The sequence below is a fragment of the Mastomys coucha genome, unplaced genomic scaffold (genome assembly GCF_008632895.1).
Source record: "Mastomys coucha isolate ucsf_1 unplaced genomic scaffold, UCSF_Mcou_1 pScaffold3, whole genome shotgun sequence".
NCBI classification, from domain to species: Eukaryota; Metazoa; Chordata; class Mammalia; order Rodentia; family Muridae; genus Mastomys; species Mastomys coucha.
Window position 1 is genome coordinate 19,846,321 of NW_022196909.1, and position 25,453 is coordinate 19,871,773.

The 25,453-nt window shown below is 38.0% G+C and overlaps 1 protein-coding gene across 3 annotated transcripts in view; it reads right to left on the reverse strand.

Annotated features, from left to right (window-relative positions):
• Positions 1-2,982: 2,982 nt before the first annotated feature.
• Positions 2,983-25,453, reverse strand: part of Rfx6 (regulatory factor X6) — a 51,170-nt gene continuing 28,699 nt past the window's right edge. For 2 of the 3 annotated variants that reach the window (XM_031347180.1, XM_031347182.1), the window contains 13 exons: positions 24,623-24,730; positions 21,425-21,502; positions 21,221-21,334; positions 19,508-19,557; positions 17,332-17,491; positions 15,405-15,549; positions 13,610-13,719; positions 12,079-12,196; positions 10,554-10,676; positions 9,743-9,949; positions 7,879-8,391; positions 6,855-7,067; positions 2,983-3,913 (listed from right to left, as the gene is read on the reverse strand). In XM_031347180.1, coding sequence (XP_031203040.1) covers positions 3,738-3,913; positions 6,855-7,067; positions 7,879-8,391; positions 9,743-9,949; positions 10,554-10,676; positions 12,079-12,196; positions 13,610-13,719; positions 15,405-15,549; positions 17,332-17,491; positions 19,508-19,557; positions 21,221-21,334; positions 21,425-21,502; positions 24,623-24,730 — 2,115 coding nt within the window. In that variant the 3' untranslated portion in view covers positions 2,983-3,737. Of the gene's footprint in view, positions 3,914-6,854; positions 7,068-7,878; positions 8,392-9,742; positions 9,950-10,553; positions 10,677-12,078; positions 12,197-13,609; positions 13,720-15,404; positions 15,550-17,331; positions 17,504-19,507; positions 19,558-21,220; positions 21,335-21,424; positions 21,503-24,622; positions 24,731-25,453 lie in introns of all 3 variants that reach the window. The other variant, XM_031347181.1, reaches the window with a different exon arrangement.

The following is a 25,453-nucleotide window of genomic DNA, read 5'->3' on the forward strand; positions in this document are numbered from 1 at the left end:
GGCAAGAATGTGTGACTTCGACTTGCAAGAACTATATATTGCAAGAAGTTGGAAGAACATTGAGAGATGTAGCTCAGAGCAGAGCTCTTTCTTCTCTTATGCAAGTCCCCAAGTCCAATCCCCAGTCCTTAGGTGAAGGCTGCTAGGATGCATAGGTCTGAAAGTTCTTACCATTGATGATGACCTATGCTTGACCAGATATATGGGCTTAGATGAACTGAAGTTGATGTAATGTGTTCGTAAAGAGACCTTTTCATATGGTATCCCTTTAATGTCTTCAGCCTTCTTCTTGTGTGTGTGTGTGTGTGTGTATTACCAACTAAGAATAAAATTAAGACAATATAGGAACATTCATGTTTATCCTATTGTTGTAGACCGTATGAGACAGATTCCATTTGAAATTATATATCTGCCTAAATTTCACTGCTAACTAACTTTACTTGTAGAAGGCTTACACACTGGAGTGGACTGAATGTACCACCGAGGCATCTATCTTGAACGGGTGAATAGACGCTGCATCCAGCAAGGACTTGGGGTTGGGCGATGCCACAGGCCCTGGAGATCTGGCCATTGTACCGTACTGGTCAGGATGACATTAGTGCTGTTCCATTGCTTTGTTGTACATCTGGAGACCTGTCCTGCCAGCATCCCACAGGAGGTGCTCACATGTGGGTGCCAACTGGAGCCCCCCCTCATGATTTAGCTTCTCCCCAAACCTTCCATCTCCACCTGCTTGTTTCTTGGGCCTTTGTTGTTAGGGACTTTCTCCTTTTCTAAGGAGATTATTGAGTTGGTTAGAGGCTTGTCTAATATAGAAGAAATCTTGTATTAGGCAAAGTTTGAGGGGCAGTTATCTCACAGCCTACAAGTCTACTTTTTTATTCATCCGTAGAAGTATTTCTTTTTTTTTTTTTTGAAGTGAGACTGTTCTTTCATGTGTAAATCTATCCCATACATTGCCATATATTCACAGCCCTGCTCCTAGCACTAGCTACTAGTGTACTTGCCACTTAACATTGCATGGCAACCTTATTTTCATAGCTCTCAGTGGGTGGGGCTTTCAGCATCCTCAGGATTTTCCTCTTTTAAAGAAGGAAACAGAATGAGTTTTTGGTGTCACAACTGTCATTGGAATTTGTCTTTAAAGTACAAAAGCTACCAACATTTCATTAGAAACTATGCTTGGGTGCATATGACTTGAGCAATCTCTGTTTTTCCTAGTAGAAAACTACCTGAAGAGAGGAAAATTAACCAGGTCCATTATGATCTGTGATTTGGTATTAAAGACACAGCTGGATTTTTAAGCAGCTTCGATGGTTGCTCTTTATCTTAAATTTATCTTAAGGTGTTCACTGAATCAATTGAAACATTTTACCCAACTTTAACAGTAGCCACAATCATGTACAATTTGAAAGGAAATATCCTAAAAGTCAAGATATACATGAGGCATTAAAAAAAACAAAGCCTTGGATTTATAGCCTTAATTTCATGTAAGCAATAACTTGAATGGCTGCTTCTTTGTGATGAATACTACACAAGTTGCACAAAGTTCACTTGAAGATCACACACAAGATCCTTACATTTTATTTAAAATTAACACAAAATATGTTCCAAAATATCTTGAGCACCCAGCCTTTAGATCTATGAAGGAGCGATTGTTAAGCAACGAGTGTAACCAAGGGTAGAGAAGTATGCCATCTCATGGTTTCCTCCCAGGCAAGATTCAAAGCATCTCTTCTTTGAATCATGCAGAGCTTACACTACCTATCTAGAGGCCTTTGGAAATAGGACATACGAAGCCAGTTCTATTCGAACTTAGTGTGGAGGACCAGTGACTTTAAATTGAATCTTACACAGTAAGAACAGTTATGTGAAGCAGAACCATCTCGTGTAAATACCAGTAGTCGGGATTGGGAAATACTGTCACTTTTGTAACAACATGAACTCCAAACCCATTCTCTGGGACAAAGGGAAAGTTAGTCGCATGCTTCTTCTTGAAGTCAACATCAGCCAGGGGCACATGAAGCCCAACGATGGTTTTCACTGTCTTTTGGGTTTACACACACTCCTTGGTAAACTACTTGATACCTTCCAAATCAGCCTAGAGAACAATCGCATTACATTGTCTGAAAGTATGTTCATGCATCTTGGAAAATATTACTTACGTCTCCTATATCTCCTTCTATACTCATCTGCTGGGCGATTGCATGAAATAGTCCTTCAAATAATCCTCAGGTTAAAGATGCCCCTAGGCAGCCTGTCTCTCCCCACACAGAGCTGCCACATGCTCCTGGAACATCATTTACTCAATGCAATTTCTCTACCCTCAAATCTCTAAGCTTTAGTGTCCTATCACCCCACCCCTTTGTCTCCACACAAGAATGCTTTATGGTATGGCAGTACCATCTTCACTTTTGTAGTTCCCATGTTATGTAACATAGCACCTGACCATGGTAAATGCGCCTTGAAATCTTGGTTCCTAACTCTCAAGAATTGTGTGCAAGTACTCCTTAAAACTGTTATTGCATTCCAAGCCTATAGTTTCATCCTTCTTTGTAATCATACCAAATTAATAGTGAAAGGAATAGAATACGTCATAATTCTTGTGATTTGTTAATACTGCAAACTCTCTCTGCTTGCTTGTTAGATCATACTGTATGCTGCTAAGTGGGCACACTACTAAGAGATTATTGTATAGTTAATGGAAGTCTTCTAGAAAAGGGCAATCAATCTTAGAGCCACAACATATGAAAAAAAAAGGAACAGATGTAAATAGATGGTGCTGCCAGTTGCATTAGCTTACATGTAATTCACTCTGAACCAGACTTTGTATCTGGATTATCTCTGGATACCCATTACCCCTTTCCAGTTTATTAGAAAAATAATCAATAAAAACTTCTTTTAAAAAGAGAAATATTAAACAGTCTAAACCTAATTTATTAATATGTATAGTCAGGAGTCTGATATACAAACACTCTAGAATTAGTGTCTTAAGCAGCAAGCTTTATTTATTCTTTCATTTCATACCCATAATACTTTGGCCTGAAGTCTCCACATCCTTCAGAAAAAGTATCAATCCCAAAAGCAATCACAGCTTTGAAAATGTCTCCATACATTCTTTTTTTATTTCCTCTTATCATTTTAAATAAAGAAGGAAAGTGTTTATCATTTCTCTTCAGTTACATAGAATTAGAACACTACTATGTAACAGAAATCACCACGCTAGTGCACAGGAATAGAAGGTCAAGCCACATGGGTCTAAGTTACATACAATAAAGTCTTGACCTTGTAAACATTTCCACAGGAGGTAGAACTTAGACATTTGACTTTGGTCAAATAAGTGATAGTAAACAATGATTATAAATTAAAGATATTGTGAAGGCATTGAATATACTTTTCTTCTTTTAGAAACCAAAGGTGGAGGAAAATAGAGATTTTTCAATAAGTTAGAAAGTGAAATATTACATCTTTGTAGCATCTGCATCTTTAAATTTCCATTGGCTTCATTTGATAGTATTTGAAGTTATAATTAATAGTGACTTCACATTTTATCCTTTTTGTGTGCAATACAAGTATCTCCATTCACTATGGAGCTGTCAGGCAGGCACAGCAGTGACCTGAAAGTAACATTCAGCCACTGCGCCTTCCCCCTTCTCGTTTCTCCTGGCAGCTGGGGGTAGATAATGACATCAAGGCAGCAGAGCGTTGGGGTTTCAACTGCATTCTATAGTGTTCGTTTAAGTGTCTCCAGCTGCTGTCCCCATAAACACGGTGTTGATAGGTGGTAAAGAGGACACCATTTCTCTGTTGCTTGCTGCACCGGAGTCCAGATTATCTTGCATTGGATACTGATTGGAAGTTCCATACATACACTGGGATGAGGACGAAGGAATCTGGGTTTGCAAGTTGGAAGCTACAAGGGAAAATCACAAACAATTAAAACAGTTAAGAACTAATTGATGTATTCTGTATTCTATAAATTCCACTTACTTTGAACCTTATATATATATTTTTTTAATCTAGCACATACAAGCAGTTTTAGGTACAAGTCTATATGATTCACCAGAATGATAATGTTTTCTTTGATTTTCCCACTTGTTGTTCTCCTATGTATCATTTCTACATATTTCACAGAGAAAACACAATATCATATTACATTCTGTCACTAAAATATGTCTTCACTATTTTTTCCTCCTGTCTGCACCTCTGATGGCCATCTCTCCCTAGACTTACATAGCAGCCTCAGTCTCTCACCTTTTGGAGAAGAGCTAGGAAGATCATGCTGATATGTAAAGCAGTTTCTACTCTTCTATCTGATGACCACGACTTATACTCTAGGAACAAAATCCAGGCTTCTTGCTGTGATTCACAAAATTCTACATGAACTGACTTTTGAAATTTACTCTGTTCCACTCTCTCATATGTTTAACTTCTCAAGACACATTGATTTTTTTCTTTCTAATCACTGATATTTGCAACTTTCCCCCCTGAATTCAGAGGTTCTGTAATGACTGTTTTCTTCTGTCTAGATCTTCTTCATCTGATTTTCAGTGTGTCTGGATTTCCCAGCTCTCAATTCAAGTGTCTCTGCCTCAGGATTCCATTCCTGACATCTGCCTCAGAGAGCTCCCACTTTGCCAGTCACCAATTTACATAGTTCAAAAAAACTTTAAATTAACTTTTAATAAACCATTTTAAGTATTTCAAGTAATGGATTTTATCATAGCATATCCACATATGCTATATTCACTATATATAGTCTTTATACTTGTTCTGATTTCTTCCCATCCCCCACTGACCTTCCCCATACTCTGATCCCTCTCCAGCTGGTTCCTTCTTCCCCAATTAATTCCATCACTTGCATTCCATTACTATATATGTTCCATGTCTATTAAGAGTTCTTCCTCCTTTCTCATGATCCTTCATGATCTACATTCATACACATATATAAGTGTATCTCTCTCTTTCTCTTTCTCTTTCTCTCCCTCTCCACTCTCTTTCCTTCTCTCTCTCTCTCTCTCTCTCTCTCTCACACACACACACACACACACACACACACACACAAACACACATACATATACAGATTTCACATATGAGAGAAAACATGTAGTAGTTTATCTTTCTAATGAAATTATCTTTGTAATGTATTCATTTGTGTATTTATTGCCTTACTCTCCCCATTCTAGAACATTAACTTTGTCCAAGAAGAAACTATGTCCTGATTATCTCTGTATCCTCCTACCTAGGATCTGATATATAGTTGCTCTAAAAACCTTCCTTAACATGTTCAAGAGGTCTACTTCCTTCTTGTGTGGTTGATCCACTCCCTTGTCAAGGCAATGTGCTCTCTATCTCTAAGGAGAAGGCTTCCTAACTAATGAGGACAGAATGAGTCCAGGCCCCACTGGGCTTATTCACTTGTTCTCTTTCCTCTTTCACTCTGATGCCCCGTTTTGCAATCTGTTCATTAGCCACGCTGACAGCTAAAGCTTAGAATCCACCATACTTCCAAGCTGTGTTCCATCAAAGCTTCCATTATCTCTACAAGTAAACAGAACTAATAGTAACAATAGCAACACGGTACATTTTAGTCTGATGGTGAGGACACTTCCTGAAGTGCAATTTTCTGCTTCATTAGAGTAACCTAGAAGCAATGACTGTTAGCAGATAGCAGGAGATGAGCTACTAGACTGCTCAGGGCACACTTGTGACGGCTACAGGAAGGGAAGAAGTACTTCCTATTGAATTATTGGAAAAGTACACTGAGCGATGAGAGATGGAATTTATTTCATCTTCTCAGTGCTTCTATTGGGTGTCATGTGCCCTTCACTTACACTACTATAAAAGTGAATTCCATTAAAGATTTCAGGCGTCTCATATAAACATCAACACTCCTTTTGATACGTGATGGATGTACACTTTCTCGGTGATACTTCATTATTAGTTTTCGAAACTAAATGTATATACTGCTTCAGGTTCAATACTTATGTTATCAGAAATAACTTATTAATTAAAGTAGACTATATGTATGTATATATTTAAGGTTGTTAGCTTGGTGCTAGAAGTCAAACCCTGGCCTTCACACATGACAGGCAAGTAAGTGTTCTACTACCAGAGCCATACCTGAAGCCCCTAGATTTATTTGGACTCGTCCACCAACATTGATTTGCTAAGTTTCTTCTGGGCAGCCAACTAGGTCATGCATCTAGCACCTTCATAGATGAGGCTAAGATTGGAAGAAGCAGCTAGAAGATTTCATGGAAGGCACACTGATTTGCTCATGTTGATTTGACTTATATGTTATATATAACAATAAAAAACAGCAACAGTTTCTGCAAGGGTATTCAATCTCATTTTACAAGAGACTGAGAAAATACTAGCTGCCACCATTACAGGATTTTTGTTTACCACTATAAATACTCAGAGTGGTATGGGGTGGTAATGGTGATTATGGGGTCCAAAGATTACTCTTGACACTTCCTAGTGAGTCCAATGATGGTCATGAGAAAATGAGGAAAATGTATCATTTTTTTCTTCTCATATAGTTCACTATCATTTCAAATGCCTTTGACAAGCTGAAGTAAAATTTTTATACCTAATAAATATGTTATTATTTCTGGACAAAACAACAGATCTTTTAAAAAGGTGTGTACTAATCATTTCAAAGAATGAGAAATGGAAATTTATTCTTTACTCAAACACAAAAACGTAACAATATAATGATAAAATTACCTTAGGGCCATGCATGCCTAGTTCATTGAACATCCTCCCCTCCGCCCCCTGCCAGGTCATTCTGCATAGCTAAAGTTCATCACTTCTTAAAAAGGCTTTTAATGACTACGAAAACAATTTACCTACTACAGGAGTACGGCATGCAACAGGAGAGGATGGGTCTGCATAAAATGAGTTGTTCTGCTTCCGGCTGCTGTCATCTAAAATGTTAAGTGGATCGTGGATATCACTGTAGGGAGGCAGGGAGCGAACGGTGCTGATGACTGAAACGTGTTGGTTCACCATCGATCCAAGCCTATGTGCCTCTGAGTAGTTTATATTGTTTCCATAGTATCCTAGAATGGAACAGGTTGAGAATATTCTATTCGCTAGATACTGAGTCATTCCAGGAAAGGCAAAAGAAACAACATAGCTGGGTGTAGTCCTAAAAAATATCAAATAGTCAGTATGATTTCTATTAGCTCGAGACTTGAACTTATGCTTTAGTATAGAGTATGGCTTACTATGATAGATTTTTAATTAATAGATAACTGCCATATTATTCACTTTGAAACTGACTATACATTTTCCACATTTTCCACATCTTAATCTATAAAGCATATCTATGAACATACAAGTACTGCTAGTCCTTTAAATCATAATACTTCTCAAACAAAATTTCTACTTACAGAATCATGTTCATGAATGAACACAGGCCTAGACTTAGGAGAAAGTATTTTTAAAAGTTTGATAAGTGCAACAATCTTTCAATCTCAACTTCAGGTTTTTTTTTGTTTTCTTTTATTTTTAAATAAATAGATAATATTGGTTTTAGAGGCAATCCTTAAAATATACTGTTAATTCTCTAAAAGAGATAATCTCCATTGAAAATATTTTTAAAGGACAGAATATTCCCTTTTTGAATGTATCTAGCATAAGGTTTGACTTTTTAAAAATCATATATAAAAAAAAAACTTTAATAAAGCCACAAGAATAAAGGAATATGTTTGGGTGTGGCAGATGCACTCTAAAAGCAGCTAAGATTCTATGATTTTTACATTTTTTTTTTTTTTACTGGATATGATACTCAATAGAGGTGAAACTCAATGTCAGATTTTGCCTTGCTGCCTTCTCAAAGGCCAAAAATCATCATTAAAAGTTACATACCATTAGGAGAATTAGAAGGCAATGTTGATCCTTGGCAGCTGCCAGCTCCTGCATTATTAAGGAAACTGAAGCTTCCTGTGTTCAGAAACTGCATGCTGTGTGACTCTTGTGTGTGGGGGGATGGTCCATAACCGGAAGGTGGCCTGGAATTGTACGGAGACCCAGCACAACTGCCGCCAAAGAAGTCTCTAGAAAGCTGCTGTTCATTCCAGGCCATGCACCGCCCATGCTCTGCACGGTGAGCATAGAGGCTGGACGCAGGGTGAGACTGTGTCCTAAACACAGTCTGATAGTTAGAGTTGGTCCCATAAAAGTCATGGTTGGCTGGAGGGAGAGTAGGATAAATTGGTTCTGCATATGTTGAGCAGTGTGTTGGAGCTGAGAGAACTGTGCCCACACTCGGGGGTCTGCCCGCCATTGGCCCTTGGTTAATGACACTTCCTCGGCTTGCTATGGCTGGGGAAATAGGTGGTGTCATCAGATGGCCAGAACTTTGTGAAAGCTCTATTTGACCTGGAAAAAAAGAGTGAGACCATTCTATTTGTGGTAGAGTAAGTATATGAGATCATGTCTATAAAAGTATTCACATGGTTTATTAATATACCTTTTGTTCTAACTTAGTGCCTCCCTCCTGTAAGTACCTGGAGAATATGTATTGCACGCAAATTCACAATCATAGAATCAGGGGTTCAGGGAAATTCAGGAGGATTGGGGGGAGCTGGAAGGAGCTAGGAGGTGTAAAGAAAGGGAATAACATGATCAAAACATATTGTAAGAAAAATATCTTAATTAAAAACTAACTCACAAATATGAAGGGAAATGCAGTGTGATACCCACACTGTACCATAACAAAACCCAAAATGAATGGATAATGATTTGACTTTTAGTAATAGAAAAATGCACTAACATCACAATGCCCACTGTTTCACAGTCACCTGAACACAGCACACCAACACCACTGGTAGGCAAGGATTCATCAATGTCTTTCACTCCCTGAGCCTGTGGCTTTCAATGGATATAGTTTAGCCACAGCATCATAAGTCCCCTCTTTTTTTTTTTTAACATTCTGTGTGCCCAATTAATTAATCTATAAAGTGGGACTTTTGTAACAGTCCAAGAGTCAATACTATGTTTAAAATAAACTGACATTTCATTCAAGTCACTGAAAGTTTATTTTGCTATAAAGCACAAAATTATTGCATCTTTGTCCTAAAATGGCTGGAAGAGAAATCTCACTGAAGCCAAAATCAAATAAGCAATCCTATTCTAAAATTTTTCTTTTTTTGTTATTTTGTTTGTATGAGTGTTTTGTCTGCATGTACATCTGTCTACCGCATGCATGCCTGATGCTGGAGGAGGTGGTGAGCCTCCATGTGGGTACAACAAGTGCTCTTAACCACTAAGCCAATTCTGTGCCCAGCAACACAGTTTTTAATGGCAGGGTTTTGCTATCCAACCCAGCCCAGATTGAACTCATGACCTTCTTACCTCAGTCTCTTGAGTGCTGGGCTTACAGATGTGTGCCACCATGCCCGAAAAGCTGTCCACATTTTATCTTCAAAGTATCTTAGGGATTTTATGCATATCTGAGATATGTTTTCTTCTATTAAATGAAGAAACCTAGTCATACTTGATATGAGTTGCCATCCATGTGTGTAATAACTACATTTGTAATGATATAAATATGAATGGTAATTGCTAGAATCGTAAATATAAACCCATAAATTTAAAATATTTTCTAAAATGTCAGCTAGAATATTTTTCTCTGTGGCATCCCTGGGAGTGTTGAGAGAAATGAAAGAATGGGTCTTCTGCGATGTGTTGGAAAGTCTGTTAAGGGGTTCTTTATTGCTTCCCCACATACCTGGGAGTGGCATGCTCTCAGTGTTCTCGGCTGGGAATGGGTGCAGCGCAGGGGGTACAGCTCCAGGCTGGCTGGAAGGCAGAGGGACGTAGGATGTCTCGACATGACTTTCGTTCTTCACAGGGTCACTGGAAAGTGAGCTGCCCTTATTTCGGTTGGCTAGAAAGCACGAGCTTGGGGAAGCTGTGAAGGCAGCTTTACTCGCATCTAGAAAGATTATTTTAAAGTGATGCAGATGAGATTACACGATACTCCTTATTGACAAGCCCAAGCAAAAGACAATGAACGTGGCTCCTTGTTGAGTAACGAATCTGGAAACTCCTGTATAATATTTTCCATAGGAAACCAGTTGGAGGCTTTGGTGGCTAGTGATGCTGCCGGGCTCACTAGTTGAGTGTGTGTAGGTAGATTCTGAAGGGCACTGACCAATCCATTCTGGGCTAAAACAGTCTTCAGAATGCAGGCTTCTCACCACAAATGGGCTAGCCTCTTTTTCACTAGACTCCTGCCTTTCTACATGTGTTGCCTTGAACTACAATGATTTGTGAGGAGAATATGGGAGACTTCTCTTTAACTTCACCGAAAGTCTCAGAACGTAAGTTGTAAACTTCCCGTTTCCACTGAGGAACTTTCACTACTGTGTCTACATGGAGAGGAAAGGGTGCTCCCCACTAGTTTTCAGATACAATCCTAGTAGTACTGAGCGTGGAGGAAAACTGAGACTACTATGAACCCACTTGTGTACCCCGCAGATCCTTAAACTGAGACCTAAACAAAGAGATATGAAAAGGGTAATGGCCATTCAAATTACCAGAGTTCTTCATATACTTGTCCAATAAATTCTGTAGTTCCTGCTCTTTGTCATTATTAAACTGAGTCTCCATGGCCAGGAGAATGTACTCATCCAGAAGCATCCGGATCAAATGGAAAGAGCCTAGGGTATAGAAGAGGGGGAATGGACAGGGGCAAAAAGGGGAAGGAGGGGAAAAAAAGGAAAAGGGAAAAACGTTATCTTTGTGACCATCTCACCGCACTTTACAAGGAACAACTGAAATAAATAAACACGTGTTGGACTTTCAATGACCTGCTAAGACCAACATGCTTAACTTGGGTCTGTAATCTTTCTGTGTACCTCCTGCCCAGCTCCCTGTGTGCACTGTCCTGCCAGCCCTTTGGCCACTAATTACATCAAAGGAAAAGTCGGATGAAAGTGAGGCAGGCTTTATGCTTTAAGAGGGCACACACTGGAACATGATAAGCTTTAACCAGGGGCGAGGGAGCTTTCTTCTGCTTCATTCCTGTTTACTTTGTACTAAATAATTAGACGATGGCCAATATTGTCTGAAAATTTTATCAAATAAGGTGTCTCTCCAGCCTGAGCCATATTTGATTTAAAAATAAAAACAAATGAGTCATTTTCATGCAAAAGGTGGACTGGAAAGTCTAACCTTCTTTGAACTGTTCAATGGATTTCCTAACAAAAGTCTTTCTTCGTGCTAAAGTTGGGCTTTGGTGCTCTGCATATTAAGAAACTTGAAATATAAGAAAAGTGATTCTAATTATTAAATTAAATTATGAAATTTTAAAACTAAATTTAATAATTTATTTCTTGTTGACCTTTCAACCCATTATCCGACTTTAATCCCATCGAACCCTAAATGAAACCTTAGTTGACCCTAACCTGATCAGTATTATGAAAAGTTCTTAAAATGCAAGTCAATGTCAATAACACTCATACTGTAATTCAGAATTAGCAAGTTCAGAAAGTTCAGGGCAAAGTAGATATGCAATTTTTGAAAAAGTGAAATTAGCCCAATTGTGGGATTAACTTCATTATGGGTTGAAAGATCAGGTTAGACAGTTCAGAAACATAGGTGCCTTTGCCTTCCAAGTTACACATTGGTTCATCAAGTGCAGCGATATGGGTACCTGGGAAAGACAGAAATTGTGGCCATGCTACACCTAGAATAGTTCCCCAGGAGAATGTCTCAACTATTGTTTTTTATTTGCTTGTTTTATGGAGAAAATCTAGGCAAGCACTTCTACTCATGATTTATGTAAACTGTTTTTATTTGCATCATCTCCTCAAACACCCATGCTTTATGTAGAGAACACTTCTCAGACTGGTTTAGGTAATGCCTCAATCAGAGAAACTGTTAGGAGTTAGTACTACAGAAGTCTGGTTCCCAAAGGGAGATCTAACTGTCCTTCTCAACGTGGTTGGTACTCAGATGTGTTTGGAGAAGGAAAAAGTAAGTAGCCAGCCGTTGAAAACGGATGACTAGGGAGTGAGTGAAATCATTCAGCAATCAGTCATTGTAAAACACACTGGATACCAAAGCTTGCTGCGTTGTTCAAGGTAAGATTATGCATTACACGGGCACCGAAAAAGCTCCATTTGAGCAGAAAGTCTTGAGCCCTCTTCTTCAGAGATCTTCCGTTTTGTTTGCTCATCTAAAAAAGAAAAGAAAAACCGAAGCTGTGAAATCTGTCTTCTCACTGCACATGTGCCCTGTTCAGGTGACTAGGCAGAGAAACTGTCTGATAAGCAGATAGATGGTATGGCTTCACACTTATTTCATCAAATAAAGTGATTTGTCCAGGAATATTTTAACTTCAGCCTGTGGTTGTGTTTGTTCTGTTTTGCCTTTTTAAAGGCACTGCATCTTTACTCTTTATAGCTTAGTTTCCTATTAGAATTAAACTATAAGTTGAAATAATTTACAGGTTATTTTTATCTTCTTTAAAAAAAAATGAAGCTTTAAGAAGGACAGACGGTAATGTATAAAGCGAGGGTTGCACTTTTCTGTAAATGATTAACTGGCTTCCCTGGTCCTGAGCGAGAGTCTGTTTTCCTTCCAGAACAAAAAGTCCCCAGACTATAACCAGTTCCCTTGATATGGAGCAGCTTGAGCCAGCTAGTGAGGGACATATTTGTTCTCAATGCCTCTCTTCATGATGGATGACTTGGAGGTTAACTGAAAGAGTTGAAGAAACCAAACAGAAAGCGTAAAATTGTGACCTTTCAGAATCAGAATTTCAAATGCATAAGATCACAGGTCCAGTCAGTCTTAATAAAATCTACTTTTTTGGAAAGACTCAAATCTTTTTAGTTTCTAGGTTTATTTTTAACCTAAATACTCTCATACAGGTGTAACTTTAAACACTGATACAGAAAAAAATAGCAGTCTGTAGCTTTAGATTAAGAAAGAAACAGAACAGACTCCATGTCTAATGCTTTCAAACCAGTCATGTTTCCAATTTTGATATTTAGGTCATTGAATTTTATATGGTTTCAAAATCTTTACAAAGCATTTTAAAATTTTAAACTAACATACATGGTATTAAGTATCATTATGGCATTGTTAAACAAAGTTTATTTTACTAGATGTTTCTTTCCTCTTCTATTGCTACATTCACGTTCCCCTGAGTCACGTTCCCGAGTCACGTTCCCCTGACTCCTCCACCCGAGTCTCTTACCTCTTTTTCTAACTTGTCCTTTTCCCACCCCATCCTTTCTATTCACCTGTTTTCACCCATTTCTTGGCTTCCTTTCTTGGATTTATAGACAGTTATACTGTGATGCATATGCATTTTCAGGCCCAGGATCATGTATGAGGAAGAACATGTGGTATTGCTTTTTTGAGTTTGGATTGCTTCACTTGATTTTTAATTCCACACTACATATGGTACCACATTTTACTTACCTATTTATCTGTTGATAGCCATCTAGGTCGGCTCCATTTTCTACACAAAACATGGTTTAAAAATACACTGTCTGGATGTTTTCCACACCGATCAAAAGATTACAGCCAGGTTAGCATTTTTTTCTCTTAAAAATATTTTCTGAATTGTTAATAAAAGTACCTTAATAACTCTCTGTTCTACAACAGTATCCAACCATTCAATAAATGCCTCCACTGTAGCATTCTTCTTAAGGAGATCCTTCAGTTCTTGGAATACAGTGATAGAGTCATCTACCATGTCAAAAACAAGAGGAAGAGGAGGGGGAGGAGGAGGAGGTAAAGGTGTGGGAGGATGGGGAAAGATGGGGAGGAGGAGGGGAAAAAGGAAGAGGGAGACAAGCAGAAGGGGAGGAGAGTAGAGAGAGAATAGTTGGGTAGAGAAAGTGTATCAGAGGGAGTGGGAGAGAGAGAGCGGTAATTAAGGGTAAATATAAATAACATACATTACATACATATGTGAGCAATTAGTAGTTGATAATTAAAAATTAAAATACGTTACAACCACCTTGAACCCAAGATACATCCTTGAACTATAAAACATTAGTAATGTATGACATAAAGGGGAAATGGAGATGGATAAATGTGTGACATGAGTTAATGTTTTATCCTGATAATGGTAACAAAAATATTTAATGTAATCATCAGTGTATCTGTCTTGGGATATACCGAAGTATAGGTATGTACTTTAAATATGTACATTAACACATGTTCTTGATGGGAATAAGAAATATAGTGAATATTCCTTTTTAATTCAGTACTTCCATTTGATGAAAGTAACTCATTAGATGAGTCAAAAGCTAATGAATAGCCCAAATGAGGCTTGTTGATTTTCTGCTTTCTGAAAGACTCTTTATCTTCTACAAATTAAGTCCAGTGCTAAAGAACTGAGCCATTTACACAGATAACAACCTTAATAAAATTTAAGGGGACAGACTAGGATTGTCATTGAAGAGTTTGAGGTCTTCTAAACCACAAGACATAACATAGCATTTCTTCCAACAGAAATGAGGCTTGATGCTGTACTCTAAGAACAAGCCATTGCTAGAGCCATATTCTATAGACGGGACAGTTCTGTCTGGCAGACAGAAAGTGATGGGAAAATAGTCTGCTCCTGCTACACCTTGGTATTGAGCACAGCTATGTAGTGACACACATGGGTTATGTTAACTGTCAAGTAGCCTAATCCTGGATAAAAATCTCTGCTTTTAATAGCATTGTATTGACACACAATCTTTATATGTTTCACATGCTGTACAATGACAGGGGCATGGAAACGTGTTCCATACAAATGTGTTCATACAACATATGTGAGTGGAAGAAAATTCAGAAAACTCAACGCCATTTGTATTGCTTCCGGGTTATTTTGGTTATTTCTAGGCAGTGAAATAATCAGTTACTTTTCTTTTCTTCAATATTTCACACAGTAAATATACTTTTAAAAGAGAGTGTTTTTAGTTAAAAATGTTTATGTAAGAGTTTCTTCAATAGCTATAATTTTGCTGAGACATTCAGCATCACCTAGAGCAGTGGTTCTCAACCTTTCTAATACATGTTACCATGACCCCCAGCCATAAAATTATTTTCATTGCTACTCCATAGCTGCAATTTGTTATTAATATGAATTGTAGTGTAAGTATCTGATATTGAGGATATATGATATGCAACCCCATGAAAGGGTCATTGATCTTCCCCACTCCTAAAAGGGGTCACAACCTGCAGGTTGAGAACCTCTGATCTAGAGGCAATTTTGGTTGTCATAACTGGATGGAGTGGTTCATGTAGCACCTAGTACACAGTGATGGATGTTGCCCTTAAATATCGTACAATGCATCGCATAACCTCCCAGTTACATTACCTACCAAGAGGTCACTAGTATCAAAGTTAGGAGATTCTATTGTTAGCCTAAGCAGACTCACGTTCGCTGTAGATGTCAGATTCCGTGTCTGTGCTGTTGGATATGGTCAGAAGAGCCTGAGATCCAATACTATTTAAGTCAACCTTTTCAATATCAGATACCATGGCATTCACCACGTGCTGGTCAAAGAGAGCTGGTCGAGCAATCTGCACATAGTCAAAAAAGACAATAAAATATATCAATTATAGTCTACTTAGAATTTTTTTTTATCTTTGATTAAAGTAGTTTCTTGAAGAAAAACAACCACAAACAATTTCTCTCTTGAGTGTGTCTCTGTGTAAATACACATTCATATTTATGTCTATGCATGTGTCAGTGTGGAGGTCTGTGTTCTGTATTGGGTGTCTTCCTTAGTCTGTTTCCACACCATTTTTTTTTGAGATAGAGTCTTTCACTGAACCTGGAACTCACTGAATCTGCTAGACTGGCAGGCCAGAAAGGCCCTGGGATCCATGTCTCTTTGTCTTCCCCGGACCAGCTGTCCAGGTATAAGCTGCTGCCATGCCTGGCTTCTGTGTGGGTGTTGGTCCTCAGGTTGCATGGCAAATGCTCTATTGACTGAATTATCTCCTCTGGTCAAACTTCTTACTCATGTTAAGAGAACTGAAACACATGATTGTTAGTGAGACAGATTTGATATTTCTTTTAAGATTTAGAAAATGAAAATAACATTTTTTGATCCATCTTCACAAAGCAAGGGATTTTAAAGTATTAAATTAAAAATAACATTTTAAAGCTGGGGTGGTGGTGGCCTGTGTCTTTAATCTCAGCACTCAGGAGGCAGACCAAGGCCAGTCTGGTCTATGAAACAAGTTCCAGGACAGTCAGGGCTACACACACACAAACACACACACACACACAAACACACACACACACACACACACACACACACACACACACACACACACACAAGATCCTTTCTTAGAAAACTAAACCAAACCAACCAAACAGAAAAGAAAAAGAAAGAAAGAAAGAAAGAAAGAAAGAAAGGAAGAAAGGAAGGGTGGAAGAAAGAAAGAGAAAGAAAGGAAAGGTAAAGGAAATATAAAGGAAAGGAAAGAAAGGAAAGGAAAAGGAAGGAAAGGAAAATAACATTTAAACATTTATAACTAGGTTTTGTTATTGTTGTTGTTTTGTTGTTTTTGGTTTTATTTAGGACACCGAACACCTTGCTAAAGCCAACAATTATAGCACAGTAATAACTGTGTGTGGTATTCCTATCTATGGGTTAGTTTGCAGCTCCCTGTCTGACAGAGTAAAGTGCAGAAGGCATGGAGGTTTTAGAACATTGAATTTCATGCAGACAGGCTAGAGAGATGGCTTGGAAGGTGAGAGCACACACTGCTCTTCCAGAGGGTCTGAGTCTGGTCCCCAGTACCCAATGTCAGTCAGTTTACAACCACCTGTAACTCCATCTCCAAGAGTATCCAATATCCATGGGCTCTGAAGGTGCTTGCACTCATGAGAACACACATACCCAATTTAAAAGATAAATCTAAAAAAGGAATGACACAGTCTTACTACTTACAACTTTAACTTGTACCAGTCAGTATATTTCTTTTGAGATCACAATAGCAGTATTTTTTTTTTAATTTTTGGGATAATTTTGAATCACAGAAACTTTGCAAAAACTAATGTAGAATTTCAGAATTCTCTCCATCCAGCTTCCTATCGCACTATACATCATATTATCCACACTGTGTCTATTTCCAGAACTGGGACATTAATGTTTGTGCCATGTAGTTAGCTAAGATACAGACATACAGATAGAATTCTGTGTCTATGTGCCCTCTCAGGTCTAGCATTTGCACTAGGTTACATGTTACATCTTGATGCTGCGTGCTTTGTTTCCTTCACATTGTGGAAGATCCTTAATCAGAAGAATCCTTTTGATTTTGGGTGACTTAGGTTCTCAGCTCACCCCATACCTGTGCAAGATGCAAGAAAGATGTCTGTCGCTTCAGAGAAGACACAAATCTTCGCAAAATGGCGATTTTCTTCTCAATGAGGGCTTCTGGCAAGTTTTCCAAGGACGAAACAACCCACTGTTCCCAATTTTTAGCAAAATTTCTTATATCTGTTAATAAGCTGCAATGAAAACTCTGGGTTAGGTGCTATGCTACTCAGAAAAACACACTTTTCTACTCTTCCAAAAGCATGAGTTTGAAGCCCAAACAGAATCAGCCTAGGGCTGCTATTCATCATCTTAAACAGAATGCTCTAGAGCTCCAGCATCTTTATCTATTAAATGGGACTGAGAACAATATCGGGTCATCTGATTATTTTGAGAATTATAACAAATAACTCATGGAAAAATGCCCTGGTTTGAGCCTAGCACAAAGGTAGCAACCCATAAGACCAGATTATGATTCATAATGCAATTAATTTCTGTGAAATAAATTTCTTGGAAAGTATGTCAGCTTTGTGTTCCACGTTTTGACTCCTTAGATGATATCATACTGGCAACATAATGTTATGTTTATTATTGGTTTTATTAATATATTCTTATCATCTAAATTTTATTCAACAGATGACCAAAAAACATATGACTTAGAGTCAACTTAGAGAATTGCAGACTGCGGCAGAGTGTGTATAAGAACGTATAAGTGTTGAAAACTCTAAATCTTCCTATTTGCTTCATAGCCGCCATCTGAGGATAGTCACTGTGCTTTGCCCGTGGGTGGCAGTGATAAGACTTAGGGGAAAGACTAAGCAAAGTTCCAGGTTAAACTCTGGGGGTTAGTTGGCTCTGGGATATTAACCGAGTTTCTCTCTACCTCCAGGCTCCCCGCTTGGTAATTTTGAGATTACAATATCTATGGTAACTTTGAGATTACAATATCTACTCTTGAAAAATATTTCAGCATTTATTTATCATTCCACAAGAAAAAAGTTGATTAAATAAAGTATAGTATCCTTTGAATGCCAGGGAGGTTCGTTGTCTCTTAAACGGAAAGCGCAGAGCCGAACTTAACTGATGTGAGTGTGTTCTTGGAAGAAGCTCTATGTTAATATTATGATGTTAGTTTTTCAATTGCGCACAGACACATGGTCCGAAAAATACGATTTAACTCATCTCAGCTGTGACTACTGTTTCAAGTAGTCACGTGACCACCTGCTGGCCACTAAATTAGTATAGCTATTTGACTGTGACACTGAATTATCACATATAAGTACTTGCAAATTCAGATTGGATACACGAGGGATAATTCAAAGGAACTATTGATCAGATCAGGGCCAACTATTTTATAAAAAGAAGAAAATAATCCCATAATATTGTTTCAAAGGCATATATTTCTATCAATCAATTTGTATTGGAGTACTATGTCAAGTCATAAGTTGGTCTGTTGCCTCCGTTTAAAAAGTCCTTTCCTTATTAGACTGTTTTCAAGAGAAAATTTTGGTCATTTCCCTCTCCTTCAAAGTTCTATGTTTTTTACCCTGGAGAAATAAATGGCTGTATGAAAAATCTTCCCATATATTTTAAATAAAGTATTCAAGATCTGTATTCTTTGCTGAAAAGTCATAATTTCTCTTTTTTATTAGATATTTTCTTTATTTACATGTCATATAATTTCTCCTTTCTCAATTTCCCCTCCAAAAAAAAAAAAAAAAAAACAAGAACAAAGCCCTGTTGCCTCCCCCCTCCCCCGATTGCCACCCCACCCTCTGAAAGGTCATAATTTCATGACACCACTTCCTGATTGTACAGAATAAATTAATCATAACATATAGTAATTAAGAATTTTCCAAATTTTCCTTATAGAGTTTATCATTGTGCTTATTTTCCCATTGGCTATCCTATGCATTCACTTTCTTGTCTCCACTGAATAATTTCAGAAGCTAGTTGGTGTCGATCATGCTTGGATTACCAACTGATTTTACTTTGGCAGGCCTCACACTGAAATGACTTTAGGTTTTTATTTTACACATTTTATTCACCGATGCTCAAATATGGAGACCAAGGCGCACTCCTCCCATGTACTTTTATTAAAATTGTATTTTTGACAAAAGGATGAGTTCCAAGCCAGTGGATTGCGTGAACAGCGTATGAGGTGAAACCATCATTCTTATGACTGTCCTGCTTTATTAAGCTGAACATACCTTTCAGGCATTTCTTGCATTGTTGCAGGAATGAGGACATCTGTAAGAACCTTAACCAAAGCAAAACAGGATTAACATAAAACTTTAGAAATGATTGGGATTGGAGTTCTGGGAGAACAGACTTGTGTCTCATCATCCAGGCAGAGCTGGGAACTGAACAAGGGCCTCCAGTACGCTAGGACTGCACTCTGCCCAATGAACTGCATCCCCAGCACCGAAACTGATTATTTCTAACGCGAGGGACACCATTTGTCGATTAGTGTTCCTTGTTACCTCCCTAGAGATGAACATGATTCCTTTCTGAATGTTAGCTTTTTTTTTTTCTTCTCCAAACTGAGTGTGAGTTGTCCGTGAGCACATGGGACGGTAAATCAACCACCCTAGTGTGAATTGCACATGCTAATTAGCCTTGCTAGTCACAAAGTTTTCTGGACTGAATATTGGATGTTCTCTGTGAGTTGATGAAGACTTCACAGATGCTCAGCTTACACTTTTATTTCCTGTGTCCTCTGTTTCTTTCTGGCTCTATCATGAGGAAGAGAACTAAAGGTACCCAGTGATACTTAAAATCAGGACATTGTTGCACTGGACTAAAATTAAAAAAAAAAAGTTTATGTGTGGGGTGGGCATGAGAGCCTTTTCTCAGAGGAGCCGAGTTGTAGCCCCAACATTGTTACTGTGATGGTGACGGCTATGTACCTGAGCCCAGGCCTTGCCTGTGTTCATTCAGAACTAGCTCTTATCTCCCAATGACTGTTGGTTTGTTTGTTTGTTTAAGTAGTAAGGAAATTACAGACAATCATGTTTAGGGCAAACTGAACCTTTCTTTGTAAATACTGGCCTTTATTCAATTAAAGCAAAAAAACAAAACAAGGCAGTCCTTGCCCTTGTCATTCAATGTGAGCTTGAAGCAAAGGTAGGAATAGCCTGCACTTAGCTCTGAAATCTCTCTTGCTCTTTAGCTACTGAACAGGGGATGAAAGTGTGGTCCCTCTCTTTTCCTTCTCCAGCCAGCTGTCAGATGCTTGCAAAGTTGCCTCTGAATGATGTAGCTGGTGTTTCCTCTAGTTTCCGTCAAAGCTGAGAGTGCAGAAGCAACTACCTTGCCCAGGAGGTTTGAACCTTGTCAACTCTGATGATGTTTTCAAATGATAGGTTTCATTTTCTCTTATGACAATTTGGCACGTGAAGCGGGTACGGTTATTTTAAAGTGCCCAGTTTGCAATATCATTTTACCCTTCCGTTTGGGCCTTCTTACTGCTCAACTGAGGAAGATACTCTCCCCCTTCCCACTAACTGTTTGACTAGGCCAACCTGGCCCTCTTTCCCAGGATCACTTCTTTTGACCATTCTGAAGAAACCTACGATCTCTTATTAGGTTAAGTAGAAAATTGAGTATTAATGCATTTAAACTCAATTTTTTAAAAGTGTTAATTCTATGAGGGTGTCTAATTCTGCTATTCCCTGAGAAATTAATTGGATGCTATATTATGTTAATCTGAATACACCTCAAAGAAGTAACAAAAATTAATGAATTTTTTCATATATTGGCCACCATATCTTATTTTAGATTATTCTTAGCTGTAAATAGAAATTGAGCTGGTTTCGTTTACTATAAATTTTTTTTAAAATAATTATAAATAAGTTACAAGCACTAAGAGTGTTACTTAAGGATATAAATTCTTTATGCTTAAGACACCCCAAAAGGCTTACCTTATAAAGAATTGAGTCACAAACACAGAAAATATCAATGATAACAGGATTTTCAAGCAGGGGAAGGAGATGATCAGGCATTCCTTGCCAAAAGTGTAGTAAGAAATGCTGGATCTAGTTGTAGAACAAAGAGCACATTGAACTTCTTAGGAACAGCATGTGAAGGTTTAGGTAATGTCATAGAGAAGCATTCAGTCAACTCACCTCTTCAAAGTTCCCATTGATGGCATTGTCAAGTATGCACTGGCAGTGAGTTTTGTACATCATTATGAGAGTATCAACCTATGTTAAGGAAGAAAAAGCTTGACCAAAAGAGTTTTCTAGTGTTTGTTATTTGTTCAATCTACACTTTCAAGCTCCTGTTATAGACCAGACATTTGGTTCAATGCAGAGGACCTAGCATAGAGGTCAAATCATTGTCTCAAGGATCTTGCTCCAAAGTGAAGGAAAAAGACAAGGAAAGTGGTGATCTGACACTGTATGACATGATATGATGCTCATGATACATCATGATTGTAATGAGAGCATTTTAAAATCTAGTGGCAAGGGAACTATTGGATAAAGCAATGTCTTAATTTTCTGCATAAGAAAAATGTTTTATTTGGAAAATAAATATAAGATGTCAGCATGCATCATTTTTTGTTGTTGTTGTTTTTAAGATGAGGTTTTGATATGTAGCTCTGGCCAACCTGGAATTCACTATATTGACCAAGCTGGCCTCAGACTCAGAGATCTGCCTGCTTCTTCCACCCAAGTGCTGGAATTAAAGGTGTCCACACAGCTGGGCTAAAGTCCATCAACTCTTGCTGCTAGGAGCAGTGTGGTGCAGTGGTTCCAGCTTTTGGCTCAGCATTCACCTTATATGTTCTAAATGAGTTAGCATAGATAAAGTGATTAGTATATGTTAAAAGATGATGAGCATTTGCTCTTTGAATCACAGCGGCAGCATCTACCATGGTGTAGTCATTGCCTGCCCTAACATTCTTTACTTTCCCCCTTATTCTGAGCACAGCACCTGGCTTTGTGGTTTAGTTTGTCACTAGATAAAGATGGCGTACAAACTATCAATCTCTTTCCAAAGAGTAATGCTGACTATAGGATCTCTCCAGCAGGCTGCCTTCATCCAAGCAAACGAAGCTTATTCTACACTTTAGGAAAAGCTACTCTTTTTAGATAGATCACCAAGGCAAACTTTTAAGATGGGACTAATGACAGCAAAAAGGATGGAAGAAAAGTTATAACACTGTCAAAACTTACTGTTTTGACACTGTTACGGAAGTTGAAGGGGGCCAATAGGATGAGGGTAGGGGGAAAAGTGCAGGGAACTTGGGAACAAATATGAACAAAGTAAGTTATAAACATGTATTAAAATGTAATAATGCAATTCATTTTTTGTTCAATCTACATAAAGTAATAAAAACTAACCCTTTGAGCTGCCAAATCTACTAACATAGTTGTAAAGTCTAGTTCACAAGTTCTTCATGCTTTTGCAAATGTGCCATTTTTCACACAGATCATCAGAAAATTTAGGTATTATTATTAGTATTTCATGTGTTTATTTAATATTTACATGCCTTAGAACATTTAATTATAATTGTAGTGTGCTTGTATTCTTCAGAAACAGTATTCAATTTGATTTTCTGAGAATTGATATCATTTTAGAGAGTACCAGGGAGAGGAAGTCTCAGCTCAACTGTGGACAGTGAACATGGAGGGGAGCTGACTACCACCTTGAGTGTCAACAACCCCCAGTTTGAGTGTCAAGCCTCCCTTGAGTGACAGAGCAGCTCCCGCCCCCAGCTCTTGACACACTTGTTTACTGGCATCAGCTTTACACTGATCATGCTCCTCCCTCTGTTTCTCTCTCTCTGTCTCTGTCTCTCTCTGTCTCTCTGTCCCTCTCTCTCTCCTCCCCCCACCTCCCTACCATAGTGAAAAGGGTGCTTCTAACTCTTGGCTTTAAACCCAACCTTTTTCTAAAAGCTGATTGGCCACCAGTGGATCCTGGCAACTGTGAGAAGGTAAAAGGGCTAGGTCATCCTCAGAAAAATGGGTGTCCGTCCCTAGACTCATAGGAGAGTCCACTGGGAATGAACTTAGAACCCAGGGCTCTAATAATCATGTCTGATACCTGAGTGAGAAATAATTCACTATTGTGAAAGGTTAGAACTCCTTGGAGGCCAGCAGAGAACCATTGGCACATGTTCCTCACCTTGCGATTTTTTTTTTTTGTCACTTTTCTCCCTCTTGGGCCCTTACCAGATAGATTTACACAGTAAACATCTTCATGGCATGTGTGCATGCAAGCAACCCACTCCACAGAGGTGAGCCTATATCGCTCTTCCTCCAATAAGTGAAATCCCACTGATTTCCGCTGCTCTCCCCACAAGCTGCTACATGTTAGCATTTATTGGCAATTTCTCTAGTATGATGTCACTATATCTATGAAGAAACAGTATTTTAACCTAGAGTACTGTGGTTGGAGGAGAGAATAGAAAGAATAGGATGTATTCAATCTGAGAATTTTCTTCACTACTTATCCTATTCTTATCTAGTGAGGCCCATCTATCACCCAAATGTGTCCTATAGTTACTCTGCTACTCTACTTATGAATCAATACCTTAAATTCAATTTTCTATTTTTATTTCCTCTTTCTACAAAATTGCTAAAGTAATTCAGTTTTATTTACAACATTCATGTGTTTGCACCTCAAAATATGAATCGTGTCAAAAGGACTTTCATCCAATGTGAGTATATTGAGCTTTACTTGAAGGAAACATATAAAGATTGTTAAACTCTGATTCAATAATGGTATTCACTAATAAATGGCAGTGATTCTCCAACAAATGATTCCAGTAGTGCAGAAATAGAAGAAGATTTAGTGTGAGGGTTTAATTAAAGAAGCACTGGAAAATAATATTGAGGAATACCCAATGAAAATGCTTTTCCCTTTTGTCATCTTGTGTAACACATTTAATTAGTGTTTCTTCTCAGTGATAGAAACAGATTACATACTAGAGAAATGCTTGGTGACAACTTACTGAAATAAAAATTGCATTAAATTCAACCCAAACATAAAGCTTACCATTGAAAATCAGGATGCAATAGTCACATTCTAGAATTTTTTGATCCTCAAATTTGAATTTTAAATAAAAATAATCTTTAGCCCTCAGGATTTATTTTACCACCTTCTGATTACACACTATCATAGAGATGGTAAATAATTAATTGGAAAGTGTTTAATCAATGTTAGTAAACATTTGTCTCTCCTATAAATCAATCAATTCTGTTTGATAATGCAGATTTCTGATTGCTTCCTGCAAGTGCCATAAGATTCCAAACAAAAGGAGATATGGAGTCAACATATCAGAAAATCGATAGAGAAGTGTCTTTAATTGATACCTTGTCCTTAGAAATGCATCCTTGGTACACAAGATGTTGAGCGCTCGGGAATTCTGGAAGAAGTGTTCCTGTTTTTGAGCTAAGTGAGTATTTACGAGTAAAACCACCCTGTAATTAAGGGAAGCACAAAGAGAAATGTCAAATCCCAGGGTTAAGGATTTAGCTCAGAGTGCTTGCCTAGCAAGTGCAAGGCAATCCTCGACTCTGAAAAAAAAGACAAAATAATAAATGTCAAATCCCAGGTTGGTAATGAACCAGAAAGGAACATTGAGAGTTTTGTTTTCAATATTTGTCAATTTTCGCAACTTTCAGAGTAAACTTAAGTTCATATTTATTAATAGTGTATTTTGGAAGGTCTACTTTTAGAATTACTAAAATTAGTTTAGCTACAAAATCAAGGATTGCTGGATCCCAACTCTGCACTTATCAGTACTATAAGCAAGATGATGAAAATTAGATTCATTTGTTTAGTCTGAGGTAGGTTAACTACTGCTAGGACTTTACTAGAATCTAAGTCATCTGACCTCCAACTATTCATCTGGACTGCTCTACATCAGAGCCCACCACGCCGAATTTGGGTGTTTGTCATTCCTCTGCATTTCCAGAAGAAAACAGTTTCCAGCAAATTAGAAAAAGAATGCAAACACATATTCGTAATGTGGTATAATGCTGCAGAGCTGGCACCTGTAGGAAACCTGAGTGCTTTTTAACAATGAACCTGAAGCCTCCACAAATGTCCCACAGGACAGAACTGATTGCTCCAGCTCCAGAAACAGACTTTAACAAACTTTTCAAGAGCAGTACTCCTTGGGAGGAAGAAACCAAAAACTA